At 35.7% G+C, this 14365-nt stretch overlaps 1 protein-coding gene across 2 annotated transcripts in view; it reads left to right on the plus strand.

Annotated features, from left to right (window-relative positions):
• The window catches only part of LOC127478074 (hornerin-like), a 77650-nt gene that overhangs the window by 62760 nt on the left and 525 nt on the right, over window positions 1-14365 (plus strand). For both annotated transcript variants that reach the window (XM_051803248.1, XM_051803259.1), the window contains exons 55-74: window positions 100-138; window positions 411-449; window positions 1167-1196; window positions 1997-2038; window positions 3846-3884; window positions 4619-4657; window positions 4917-4955; window positions 5330-5368; window positions 5726-5764; window positions 6558-6596; window positions 7027-7065; window positions 7423-7458; window positions 8213-8242; window positions 9217-9252; window positions 9720-9758; window positions 10903-10941; window positions 11368-11406; window positions 12611-12649; window positions 13204-13242; window positions 13969-13995. In XM_051803248.1, the coding sequence (XP_051659208.1) occupies window positions 100-138; window positions 411-449; window positions 1167-1196; window positions 1997-2038; window positions 3846-3884; window positions 4619-4657; window positions 4917-4955; window positions 5330-5368; window positions 5726-5764; window positions 6558-6596; window positions 7027-7065; window positions 7423-7458; window positions 8213-8242; window positions 9217-9252; window positions 9720-9758; window positions 10903-10941; window positions 11368-11406; window positions 12611-12649; window positions 13204-13242; window positions 13969-13995 (747 nt within the window). The remainder of the gene's footprint in view (window positions 1-99; window positions 139-410; window positions 450-1166; window positions 1197-1996; window positions 2039-3845; window positions 3885-4618; window positions 4658-4916; window positions 4956-5329; window positions 5369-5725; window positions 5765-6557; window positions 6597-7026; window positions 7066-7422; window positions 7459-8212; window positions 8243-9216; window positions 9253-9719; window positions 9759-10902; window positions 10942-11367; window positions 11407-12610; window positions 12650-13203; window positions 13243-13968; window positions 13996-14365) is intronic.

The following is a 14365-nucleotide window of genomic DNA, read 5'->3' on the forward strand; positions in this document are numbered from 1 at the left end:
AACGGATGTTCTAACATCAGGAAAAAATAAAGTAATAAATATTTAGTCTTAATTTGTATTTTCAAAACAAAAAATAAGCAATTTTAATTTTTTTTTCAGGACTCATCGTCATCTGGAAGTAGCCAGTATGGTGGGCAGGTGGGAAATTTTTCATTGTTGTTATTGTGAGGTTTTTTCCCCCCCCAGTGTACATATTTCCAGAAAGGTATTACCAGATTGGTAATACCTAACTTTCCAGGCTACTTTGTGGTTTATTTTAGCTTCATTAATTTTTCCATAGATAAAATTTGGTTCTTAATCAGATAGATCTTTTCAAATGTAGTTAAAAGAGTAAAAGACAATACATTGTACTCAAATGCACATGTCAAAATTTAAAGAAAAAATTTTAAATGAGAATATAACATTTACAGGGTTCATCTTCTTCAGGAGGCAGCCAGCCTGGTGGACAGGTATGATTTTCTTGCTCCACAGTCTTCAGTTGTGTTAGTGTCAGGCACTCACAATTATCTTTTCATATCTTTCCTTCACCAGAACTGTTTTCCTTCACCACTGTTCTTTTTGCCCAAAGCCTCAGCAACACGTTTTCTTTTGCCATGTCATTTGGACATTCTGCAAGCCAGAGTAGCCAGTAGTAACTGGCTGACAGTTGTATCTGAGCTTTTGTACCTGCTTTGGTGCTAAACATTTTTCTTCTTACACATCTCATGCAGATTGAATGTAGAAAGTGAGACAGTGAATGGTGAACTCCTGGCCACCTCTCAGTTAGTTTTATCAGAGTAGAAATCACCTGTTTTCTGTATCATCTGTAACAGGGCATAGTACTGCATGTACTCCAGGTGCTCTGGACTCTCTAGGAAAAAAAATTGCTTTCTGTAGTACTACTCGGAATTTTTTTTTCTTCCTTCTGGTGAGTAAGGTTTTTAAGGTAAAGACTGTATATAAGAAAATTTGAAGATAACAAAATTAGCATTTTGTTGCTCCATCAGAGCAGTAAGTGCAGAAATAGTTGCATAGGATGAAATAAATTCATTTCTAGAAGTCGGGCAGTTAAGAATGTATCTTTATGGTTTGCACGCCTGGGATGGTAGAAGTAATTTGAGTTGGCTCTGGAGTCTATTTCAGTCCTGTGCTCTTGGTATCTTAAATACTTTCTGTATTCTTTACAGGGTGCATGTGATTGTTCTGGGGGAAGTTCTGTAAGTGCTACTTTTTCACTATACATTTTCTTTTACTAAACTATTTAACTGGAAAATTATCTGTGATCCTATTTATTTTTAACTTACTTTAATGTACTCTTAATTTTATATTCATTGTTCCTTTGGTTACTTAGATGTTTCTGATATGGTAGGGGTTATTTCTCGTTATGCCAAGATGAAGAATTCAGCATTATGGAATCATCAAATCATTTAGGTTGGAAAATGCCTCGAGTCCAACCATTAACTCAGTACTGCCAAGGCCACCACTAAACCATGTCCCTAAGTGCCACATGTACACATCTTTTAAATATATCCAGGTGTGGTGACTCAACCCCTTCCCTGAGCAGGCTGTTCCAGTGCTTTATAATCCTTTCAGTGAAGAATTTGTTTCCTAATATCCAATCTAAACCTCCCCTGGACCAACTTGAGGCCATTACCTCTTGTTTATTGCTTGTTACTCCAAAGAAGGCACAACCCTTCACCTCACTATAACCTCCTTTCACGTAGTTGTAGAGAGCAATAAGGTCCCCCCGACCCTGCTTTTCTCCAGGGTAAACAATATGATAGATAGATACAATATGATATTTTTTGATTTATGGTCTTCCAGGCCAAAAAAAGACTGTTTGTTATCTTGGTAAATTGATAAAAGGAAGTGAGATGTAAGTGCAATTAATTTCAGACTGTGATATTTTTCCTTTGAAATGATGTAGAACAGGCATTTTAAGGTTTTGTTTCATTTCCAGTTTATGATCAAAGACAAAGGCTAATTTTTCTTTTCTTTTTTATTTCGCCCCATACAGGGTGGATCCCCTACCTTAGTCAGAAGTGATGCCTCTGCAAATGTAAGCAATCTTCTTCAGCTTTTAAGTGTGCCCTCTGTTTGCTTTGTCTCCTTTAGCTGGAGAGGTTAAAAGAGTCAGTGCCTAATAGAAGTCATACATTTGTGAAAATAACATACCGTAGTTTCGATCAAAAATATACACAGGACATTCATGCAACACTCAGCTTCACTTTCCATTTAAAATAGTTTTCATGTAAAGAGAAGTCTTTCAATGAAAAATGTTTGTCAAAAATGCAGGTACATAACAGTATAAATATTTACTTCAGGAGTCTGTTCCATTGGCTTCTTTGGAATTCTGTAAAAATATCCCCCAAGGATATGGATTTACGTGATTATATTCCTTGTAGATCATTTACTGTGAAAAAAGGTTAGTATTCATAGATTGGTCATCTAATGTTGCTTGCCCTCTCAAAGGGATAAGAACATTTTTGCAGGAGAGATCTGTTGACAGCACTCCAGTTCTGTTCACTGTGTGTTGGAAAGTCATAATGTATCTCGTGGGAGCTCTGTATGTGCTGCACCAAAGGGAAGAAAAACATTTGGGTCTTTTTGCATCTAGCACAGAACTCTGTGGCATTGTACCACGTTGTACCAGACTGCTGACTGATACAAAGCTGGCTTGGACACTGCTACAGAAATGTACCATACAAAAATTAATATTACATGATAAATAGGACTGGTCTTGTTCTCCCTTGTAGGAAGGAGGAAAGTGTATGTATCTACACTCTGGAAAATATTCTTAACTACCTGTGTTCTACATCCTTCATATTACTGTTGTTGGCATTTGTTTCCTTTGAAACTTCCAATTGGGACTGATTCTTTTTGGTTTCTTTACTGACTTGGCTGTCAGCAGTTTGGAACTGAGGATTGTACATAAAGGAGGGAACATAGTGGAGTGTCTACATCAATGAGTGCTGCAAACTGCAACAGTGCTGATGAACTGATGGCCATACTACACACATTTCAGGAATGGTCTGCTCTGGTCTGGTCCCATGGGCCAGAAGTCCATTTACTACCTGAATGCATTAAGTGTATCCCTAGAGAGCATTTTAAAATTTAGTTTAATCTGAATGGCATCCAGTTAATTCACTCTGAGACCAACCCATGATAGAAAAACAAACTACAGTGAGTGGGAACTATCAGGACTTCTGTCTCAGAGGGACACTCCTGATCTTTAATGCATAGATACACCCAGTACCTCAGCACGGGAGAGCAGCTTTTGCATATTGAGTGTAGATCTTAGTTGTCCCCCAAGTACGTGTTGCAGTTTACCTCAGATCATCATCTTTAATATCTTCTTTACAGGGCAATTGAAAAGTCATTTTACACAGTTAAGATTCATGATGAAGGACACATTTCTGATACATATTTCACATTATGTGCTAAACACAAAACAGCTTATGAGCTTAGCAGATCTTGTGGAATCTCAGAGTACTCTAAAGGTCTGTAGTACTCTGGAAGAATTAATATTAAAACTTTTTGTAAGGATGTAGTTCTTCAGTATAGTGATTTTAAACTGAAACAAACAAGCTGCCCATCCTTCATTCATATCCTTTGAAGTGAAATAACCAGTATTTCCTTTCTGAAAGGGCTCTGGAGGCAGCCATTCTGGTATACAATTACACTCTAAATTTTAGACTTATTAACAGAGTAGAGCGGGCTAGATTTTACATTTTGAATGGACTTTAAACCCAAGCAAAAAGGTTTAAAATATAAATTTATATACTGCTATTCTTCAAGAAGTTTTGCTTTGAAATAGTTCTTTCAGAGAAAAACAACTGATTGCTATGTTATTTTTTTTTTCCCAGGACTCATCTTCTTCTGGAGGCAGCCAGTACAGCAGCCAAGTAAGCACTCATTCCAAAAGGAGAGCCAATTTTTCACACCTGAAAATGATGGTTATTCATTCACTCAATTAAATTCAGTTTCTATATGGGAACTGTGTATAAAGGGCAAAAGCTCAGTAAATGAAATTCATCGGGTTTGATATGTCCTAAAAATTATACACAAGGAGTTTTTTAGCAAATAGTGCCCTTATTTTCCTGAAATTTGCATAATGAAGCTCACAAAAAAAAAAGTGTGGAGAAAAAATTAATCAAAATGTAGCATTTTTTATTACTAGTGGACCTAATCCCATTATGAAGAAAAGCAAATCCAATTTCCTCTCTTTAAAGAAACCTCTTGTTGTATGAGGTTTCAGTAAATTTGCTAAGTTTGGTTTTCAGAGGCCTGTTGGGTAGCCAACATTTTACTGCTAGGTTTGACCCAGGACTCAGCTTTCCAAATAAAGAAATTCCACTCTCTAGAAATGAGCAGAGAAAGAACTGGAAACAAGGCCACTTTAACCTTCCCAACAAGTCAGACAAACAAAGCAGTACATCTTTGCCTTCCACCCTTGCTTAGGAGCTCAGGTATTTCTCCAACTTACCTTGTAAGGCTTGAACATTAAAGCATAATGAAAGTCCTGCTCACCTGTCTTCACTCTTACCCTGCTCTCTTGCTCCTGTTGTCCTGGGAGAGTCATGTTTTGATTTAAGGAAATCCTACAGCAGGTAATTCACTCATTTGGTATTCTTTACAGGATTCATATTCCTCAGGAGCTAGCCAGTATGGAGGACATGTAAGCTCTTACTTTTAATATTTTATATTATATATTTGTTTTATAAGTATTTGACTCGTATTAATAGAAGATCTCAATTTATTATTTCAAGAAAATTGACAGTGGTCTGTATTCTGTCATAATAATGTGAATTCAAGGAAGACAAAAATGCAGTTTATTCTGGGATAATTGCACACAAACAGTCAAATAACAAAATATAGATTTCTTTGCTGCTCATCTCCATGAATTCAGAAATAACCAATTTTCAATATTTTTGTAGGGGCCATCTTCTTATGGAGGCAGCCAATATGGTGGACAAGTAAGCATTCAGTAGTCCCTGCTCTTGTAGTTTTGACCTATGCAAAACTTCAGTTTATTCACTGTCTACCTGGTTGTCTATTTTAGCTTTAATTTAGTCTAAAATCTTCTCAGTAAATCTTTCTCCATAATGCTCTGGTGCCACTGTGATTAAACAAAACAAGTTCAGATGAAGATCATTATTTAAGACTAAGAAAAAATAGAATGTGAAATACATGATTGACTTAACTCCTGAAATTTCCAGGACAAAAGGTTATGAATTTCTGACATAACCACTTCATGAAATTAACCAAAATTTTTTAAAGCCTCATGAAATGATTCTATGAGTCTATGAAATAGATGTAAAAAAGTTTCCGTTTCCTTTTTTATTTTCAGGGTTCACCTTCCTCAGGAGGCAGCCAATATGGTGGACAGGTGAGAATTCTTCCCTTGTGGTGTTTACTACTTCATCAGAGACATTCGATAAACGTCTCTGTGTAAAAGAACATTTTAAGGAGATTGTGTTTTATTTTGGTGATTTTCCCCCCATGTTTTATCTAATTTGTTGCTAAGTATACAGTAGTTATAAATGTATGTGATACAAAGCCACAAAAGAATTTTTAAGATGGAATTTCTGATTCATCATGGTAAATGCAGATGATTCTTACCCATTTGTGGTTCAATCCACTCATAGTTCTGCAGTGAAAGCAACTGGATACTTCTCCCTTATGTGGAGCATGGTTCAAAGGGCTAGAATGACAGACAGAGATCATTAAATTCTTTTTTGTTCAGGGTTCACCTTCTTCTGGAGGCAGCCAGTATGGAGGGCAGGTGAGAATCTCCTCCTATGTAGTTCTTATTCTAACACACAGTTCCCACATCAAAACTTGATACTTTTATATTAACTGAAAAAACTTTTTGAGTAAACTCTGTTGATCTGATAATTTATGATCTGGTATCTATCTGAAACAGTACAAAACCTATGTAGATCTGGTGCTTCTGTTGTATCACAATTAATTCAGTTCTGGCCTTGTTCTACCCTCCAGCCTGCCCTGCTGCTGTCAAGGTTTCTTAGCTCTAACACTAAAGAGTGGCTGGAAGGAGATTTCATTCCTCCTCTACCTCACTTCCTTTGGTAAAATGCAAAATCAAAGTTGATGTCAGAGAAGCAGTATGTCTCAGAAGAGGAACAGGGCAGAAGATCAGGAGTTGCTAAGAGAGGTGTTCCATGCCCTTGTGAAATGAAAGATGATGGATAGGGTTCCTAGTGCTGCCTAGAGGTATAACCTCTAATATGGAGTGACATCCCCAACAAACTCATCCTTGGACTCAGAAAACATTGACTGTCGGATTTATTGGATAGGGGGTTAGAGGAGAAAGAGATTTTTCAGTCCAAGTAGTCTCAAAAAGCTACACATGCATCGTAATAGCTCATGATCAATATTATGGAAGATTCATATGTTAAGGACACTCCCTAATTTGCACAGAACACATAAAGCAATAGGTTGAATGTCTATCTTCCTGTAATTTTTCATTATGCAACAGAGAAAGGAAACAGTCTTTCTTAAAAAAAGCTCTTAAAGAAGCTTTTTGATTTGAGAAATAATTGGCACCTTTGCTTCAGGGTCCATATTTCCCAGGTGGCAGCCATTATGGAGGACAGGTGAGAATTGTTTTTCTATTTATGGATTGTTTTTTCCATTGTTCATCTTTCCATTTTTTTGTGAAAAATTGAATACTTTGTAAAGGGGTATCTTACAGCAAAACAGTGTTTAGGCAGACCAGATAAATATATGACTTTCTGTTGTGTCAGCCTACTCTCATAAGTAAAACATAGGAGGCTGCTGTGAGCACATGATCCAGGGCAGCAGCACTACTCTCACCTGCCTAAAGCTGACTTTAATTCAAACTTCATTGTTCTGTCTAAATAGCAGCCACTGTAAAGGCCAGTGGCTTTCAGTATGGCCATAAAATAAGTGTTTGCATTCCTATGACACTTAGGTTCATGGAAGACAAATAAAAATATGTTTTTCTGTGACAGGTCATAAGTTAAATAATGTGCAACATATATAAATGCTTTCTCATTTCTTTAGGGTGTGGCTTCTTCAGGAAGCAGCCAGTACAGTGGACAGGTAAAACTTTTAACTTCCATAGTACCTGCACTTTGGGTAAACAGTTAGAAAAACATTAGGAAAATGGACCTGTATTTTTTAAAAAAAAGGAACATTCTAAGAAAGAATGGCTTTAAGCCAGGCTGAGTGAGGATTGCTAAGTATAGGTGTGACCAGTATGTCAGATCATGGTATGAGCAAATGATACAGGGGCCTGTGTGACTGCATGGAAATGCTTCTTTAACAGATCATGGTTCAAGAAGCCCATTTTTTGTTGTTACATTTAAACAGAAGCAATTTGAAAGACTGAGGACCACAGAGAACAAGTGAGAATGTTACTCAGTAACACAGAAATAATTAGTTACTCATTTTTTCCAGGGCTTTTCTTCAGGAGTCAGACAGTCTGGTGGACAGGTATGTCCTCCTTTCTCGGCAGTGTTCAGCTCTGCTAGTGTCAGGCACTCACAAACTGCTTTGTGTAGGTTTCCTTCATGAGAACTGCTTCCCTTTACACATTTCATCCAGATTGAATGTGGAAAGTGAAACACTAAATGGTAAACCCCTAACCACCTCTTACTTAATTTTATCAGAGTAGAAATTACCTAATAAGCCTCAACTGGAAGTCATCTTTAGTGTTTCCTGTAACATCCGTAGCATGAAAGAGTACTGTATGTATTCACAGAATCACAGGATATGCTAGAGTTGGAAGGGACCCATCAGGACCACTGAGTCCAACTCCTGGCCCTGCGCAGGACACCCCAAGAGTCACATCATGTGCCTGAGGGCATTGTCCAAACACTTCTTGAACTCTGGCCGGCTTCATGCTGTGACCACGTCCCTGGGAAAATTCTAGGTGCTCTGGTCTCCTCAGGGGAAAAAAAAAATAAAATCAGTATTACTACTCAGAATCTGCTACTCATCATTTTAAGAGTTTTTAGTGTAAATTTTAAATGAGAAATTAGAAAATTCTATTTAAAAAATTGATGAGTAACTGCACAGCTCGCCTGAAAAGGGCAGTGGAGGCAAAAAGAAACTACTTGGGGAGTCTATGAGCAGGATTTTATAGTCCATTTGCTTACAGTTAGCAGAATGTGAGTTTGATTTACGAATTCAGAGTCCTATTCCAATCAGAGACCCAGGAAAGTAAGTTTGGTTGTGTTTTGTACAGGGTGGGTGTGTGTGCCCCGGTGGAGGTCCAGTAAGTATTCTTTGTCTTTATATATTTCTCATAGTACTGGAAAATTCCCAAGGAACTACATTTCTTGAAATAATTCTATCTGTGAAATTCTATGTATGATGGAAGTTTTCTTCACATTATGTTAAAATGAACAATTTTGAACCTGCTAAAGACAAAAATATTAAGTGACTTGCAACTTTAGTAGTGTATTCAAAACTAGCTACTCAGTTTGTGAGAGAGGCCTGGGACTTTTCTAAGAATCTGTTTCCCAAATATTTCATTGGGTTTTAGACATGTGTGTGTAACAGTACTGCTCTTATGACGGTTACTAACAGTATGATTCCACTAGTGAAACTTACATCTAAAATCATGTCCCCAAATGCTTTCAGATTGGAGCAGAGCAACGCATTTAAAAAGTTATATATTTCCATTTTTTTCTGTCTAATTAGTATATTCCTTATACTTTCGTAAATACTTTAAAAAGAAACAAACAAATGCCCTCCCAACATCTGAGAAACCCCACTCCACTGGTTTGCTGAGATCAAGCTAATTTACTTCCAAGAGATGGTTCAGTGACCTGTTTGCTCAGTATAGTCAAAATTGCTTAGATGACTACTTCTCTTTCCTTGATTACATAATCAAGCAAAACCACATGCCCAAGTATACAACTCATGACACCCATGCAAATTCTGAGAATCAAAAGTGTCAAAAATAACCTAAAAATTAGAATTTATATAAATAGAAATTATATTATTTTATAATATATTATCACTTATATATATTATATATATTATATATATTATATAAACATAAATTATTTGACATATAAATCACAATGAATCAAAACTAAATCCTTTACTTGTTTAATCAAAAGAATAGTAGTAATCAGTGTAAATGACTTGATCATTGCAATTGGTCAATACGTTGTCTTGTTTCTCCTCTATGTGACATTGAATTTAATACAGAGTAAACACTTCTATTTCTGTTGAACACAGGGCTCTTTCGGAGGAGCCAACTATGCTGGTGGACAGGTAGGCAGTTTGTCTTTAACATTTACACAGATTAGTTCCTTGGGAACTATTCCTCAGGAATAAACATGGCTCAGTTGCCATATTTGCCCAGAATCCATCAAATATTGAGTTCAGTTTAGTCACAGAGATAAGGACAATAATTCCAGAGCGTGTATGGGGCTCTTATTAAGTCACTCTTGACATTTCAGTTATATCTTCCTATGAACTAGAGCCAAGATCTTACTTTGTAGTTATAGGAGCTTTCTTACCTCAAAAAATTACTGAAGAATCATTCACAGGGTTCACCTCACTGCCTAAACCATTAGCATGATGTGTGGATAACTAGTCATTTGCCACTGCATTAATAACTGTGTAAAGTTCTTCAAGTTAATCAATGTCAGGAGTATTGTTTATATTAGGCCCAGGACTTTTTAAGGACAGATTCTATTTAGAAAACTATTTATGAAAATTTCCCGTTCTTTTTACAGGGTTCATCATATTCTGGAAGCAATCAGTATGGCGGACAGGCAAGCACTTTTTCTTTGTTTTCAAGATCTTCTTTCTACTTGCTAGTTATTAAAAGAAAAACATGATACAGTGCATATACTGTTGGTTTTTCAGAGACACTCTTAATGAATATTTGAAAACAGGGACCATTTCTTAACTGAAATGGAGTAGCACAAACAAACTTCAGTTTAAAGAAATTCCACAGATCATAATTCTAGTTGTTTTACCTCAAAATGCCTCTTATCTCAAGTGATAATTTTATTAACCATTTTTATGTTTCAGTTTCACATTGCTCTGATGCCAGTTCAAAATATATTTTCTATGTTATTTTTCAATTATATTGAAGTTATCTTTTTTTTTAAACTTGTTTAGATTGAATATTTGAAAAATTTTGGCACAAAATATACCAATAGATATTGCTTTGAAAATATAAATTCTGGTGTGTTGCACCCAATAATACTACTTTCCTCATCTTCAGCTGCAGTTCAAGTCTCTTACTGTAATCAGCTCCCTGAGTACCTTCTCTACACTTAGTAGTTTGTAACTGATTCTGAAATCTTACTACTGCAAGTAGTTGACAGGTGTAATGGAGGGCTGTCTAATAAGATGGAGCATATTTTTCATTAGTATTATTGTGTTTGCAATGTTTCACTCTGCTACACTTAAAAAAATAATTTCTTTTCACTCCATTGCCAAGCAGTTGAGTTCAGTATCACTCTACAAAGAAGATAATCTCTTGTAGCATGGAGAGGATTTTTAACAGCTGCAAATCAATCTTGTTCCCAATTACCTATTTGGAATCATAAGTATACTTTTACAACAATAGACATGATGCTCTCTGAACACATCTGATGTAGCAGAAAATCACACATAAAGTAGATTTTTTTTCTCTTGAAAGCCATATGTAAGACACTTTAGATCCATTTATTTATGTAACAGAACAGTCTTAGCAGGTGGTTTGTGACTGTTTGCCCAATTTAGTACTTTCGGCTGTTAAGGAACTTAGAGGCATTAAGTCAAAGTCTTTCACTGAATCTTTTTAGATTAATATACTTTCCAGATTGTTACAGAGATCTCCTGTTAAAAGTCATTCTGTGATGGAAAGTCATTCTGCATAGGAAAAAAAAAGTAACTGCTGTTAAATTCTCATATTCTTTTTAATAGGGATCTTATCCCTCAGGAAGCAGCCAGTATGGTGGGCCGGTGAGTATCTTTCCATCCCATCACTCCTAGCTTCTTCCTAACATACTTTCTAGATCAGGTCAGTTACTTGATGCTGAAAGATACATTAATTTGGCCATTTTATAAAGCCTAAATAGTTGAGGTAATACCAATTGGTCGTTTCAGCAAGGTGAATAAAAGATTTGGTTCCAATGAATTACTGCTCTGTGTAAAACATTCCTTTGAATGTACTATAACCACCAAACTGTATTTCATAACACTGCTCTCTTAGTTCAAATTGCCACTGGTTTGGTGTGCAGTATAGAGATGAAGTTTTAGGTACCCCATTTACTGTTTTTGTTCAAACAACATCCACATAAGTTTGTTCTAAGTACTGCACAAATTGTCTCAAGACAGCAACAGAAGATTTTTCCTTCAATTAATAGATGTTGCATTGACTTCTTACAGGGCTCATATTCTTCTGGAGGCAGACAACATGGTAAACCAGTAAGTCAAAAAATTCAAATTTACCTTCCTTTTTTCTTATATACCTGTTAAAAAACCCATATCTAGTTAGTTATGGACCAGACAGTATTCTGAGAATTAATTCAATATGGAAAGAGTTTCACATGATTTAGTCATCTGGGATAATCTCAACAAATGCAAATACAATATTTATTTTCACACAGTTCCATTGTTTAGAGACAGCATTTTACTATGTAACTGAACTTCTGGTAATCACAGAATGAGATCACAGGATTTTATTTTTAATTTGTTTGTTTGTTTAACAAACTTCTGAATAGTTATTTCTGTTTAAATTCATAATAATCATACACTTCCTCCTCAGGGCTCAGTTTTTCATTGATTTTAAATGCATTTGTCCTAAGTATTTCTGGCTTGCTTTGAAGAAAATACTTACTTTTTCTTTTTGAAGGACGCAATAGTTGCCATTTAACTGTGCATATTTTCAACTTCTCCCATTTCAGACTACTATTTTTACTATGTAATTTGGACCTTGCTCTTGTCCTTCAATGGCAGGAGATACCAATAAGCACACACAATGTTTTCGCTTATCGCTTATAGAAAAGAAGGTGTACCTGTTATTAAAAAGTGGGCATAAATGTTACCTTTTCTAATACATGAATCATAAAGGTGAGACACTTTGTGTCCTGTATTTGATGTCCATTAAGTATTCAATGCTTGGTAACATTTCCTATTGGCAATGCCATTCAAATGAGCAGAGCCACTTTCCCAGAAAGCTGGATGGTTGATTTTTCTATATCCATTTTTTTAGAGTTACCTTTCTTATTAGAGCTTTTTTCAAATAGTGGCTGTAGAGTGAAGGACTCTAACATTTGCATTTTTTGGTGGTGGTGTCCTTTTTTCCCCCAAATGTAAACATAGATTGATACCAGGCAAATTAATGTTTCATTAGACCTTATTATTTTTTCCATTCCATATATTAAACACATCACAACTACGAAACAGTTCTTTCTTCTTGAGAACACTGTATCAAAATTTCCAATACATCATTTGAAAGAATACTTGTAACAAAACGATGCTAAATATTTGTATTTCAGACAAGGTTTTCCCTGAGATTTTTAGAGGACTGGACACAAGACAGTGTTCGTTCTCCTGTGGTCCTTTATTCCAGACAGTGAGAACATATAAGTGCAAATAGACAGAGTCAAAAACAGGTATCTTTTTTCAGGGTTCATCTTCCTCAGGAAGCAGTCATCAAGGAAAGCCAGTAAGGATATTCTTCTTTCAGTATTCTGCAACCAAGTTAGAAATGTGGATATTGGTTTTTAAAATAGATAACAGTAATGAGGGTGAAATTTAAAATTGTTACAATGGTAAATGTCTGAAAAAAATTACCAAAAAGATTGGAATATTTTGTTCAAACTTGAACCTTAGGATGAGGCAGCATTTACTCCTCCCAGAGCAAAGTTTTTATATACTCTGTCACTTACTCATAGGAGTATGTTTGGATCATTCTGATAAGAATGATGTGTTTAAATATCAGGGTAACTGTTTCAGTTTCAAACTCTGCAGTTCAGTCAATGGCACATTGCTTTGACACATTCCTCTGAAACTGTTCATGGAATAAAGGGGACATAGCTGTGCTTACTCAAGGCCATTCAATTAAAATAGGGGAGGAAAGTGCAACAAAAATGGTAAAATCAAAGTCAATATCAAATCTAATGCTATCCAGGGCATTTTCAAGACTGCTGTGTGCTCTTTGGACACTGTTCACTTGGAGTCTCATACTACAAAATTAAATGGTTTATAATTATTTTGCAGGGTGGCTCTGGCTCAGGAAGCACTTATTCTGGAAAACAGGTAAGAATACTTTCATCACAGCCTTTTCATCTTCTTTTTTTAGTAAACAAAGAAACCTGGGTGGTAGGTAGAGCAATTTTAGGATGATTTGGTCTGAAGAGAACATTCTGTATTAGTTCCATTTGTATTAGAGCATATTTAAAGAAACCACTGTGGAAAATATGGCCTCAGCCTGGGAAAGCAATTTCAGTGTCAGTTATATTTTAAATCTAAATCTCTCTTGTTTCAGATTTCAGTTAGGGGCCTTGTTACATTTTTCTGTCCTCTGTTTTTTAAATTCTTGTTCTCTGTGTAGATTTTATAGACTGTGCTCAGTTAATCCTTCATTTTTTATTTTTTTTTAGTAAGCTAGATTCTTGAGTTTTTCGCTGGCAGGTTACCTGGTTTCGCACTTCTTTTTTTTGTTTTGTTTTCAGTACTCATCAATTTTTTAATGTCCTCTTTCAATTATAGAGATGGAAAACTCTGTATCAAATATGATAATGGAATGAGAGAAAAATAGACTTTTGTCTTTCCATCAGTTTTAGCTGAAATTTTCAGATGTACCACGAGACATCTGTACATAACTAAAACTGTTTGCTTTATCAATGCAAAGCAATTTTCCTCTTGAACAAATTAAACCCATGCTGTGGGTTAAGGTAATCAAAACTTTTGCAGACAAAAACTGTTTTCAAAACCATTGTGTGAGAACACTTTTAGATTTATTTGTTTGTTTGTTTTCAACAGTCACCTTCCTCTGGAGGCAGTCAAGTGGTAAGCACTTTTCTTCTTTGTAGGTTCTACTGGTTTCTTCCTATACCTGTCACAGAAAACTGAAACTGTTGTTTATACTGTGAGGTATCTATCAGATTTCCTGTATCTGAATAACCATTTGAGAAGACATGTGCAACATAATAAATGGGAATAGTATCAACAAAAATGAAGAAAAGTGGGACCACAGAGGTGTTTTCCATGTTTGTCCCTGCGTATCACTTGAAAACTGAACACCTGTTGATTTACGGGCGCTATGGATGTGACACATGATCTTTTTAACATCAGAAGTGCCTACATAATAGAAGGGGCCAATAGGAAAAGATTTCTCTGAAACTTTCTATGCTTTTATAATAGTGATAAATAGAACTAT

The sequence above is a fragment of the Manacus candei genome, unplaced genomic scaffold (assembly GCF_025592945.1).
Source record: "Manacus candei isolate 608988 ecotype Guabito, Panama unplaced genomic scaffold, ASM2559294v1 h1tg000005l, whole genome shotgun sequence".
NCBI classification, from domain to species: Eukaryota; Metazoa; Chordata; class Aves; order Passeriformes; family Pipridae; genus Manacus; species Manacus candei.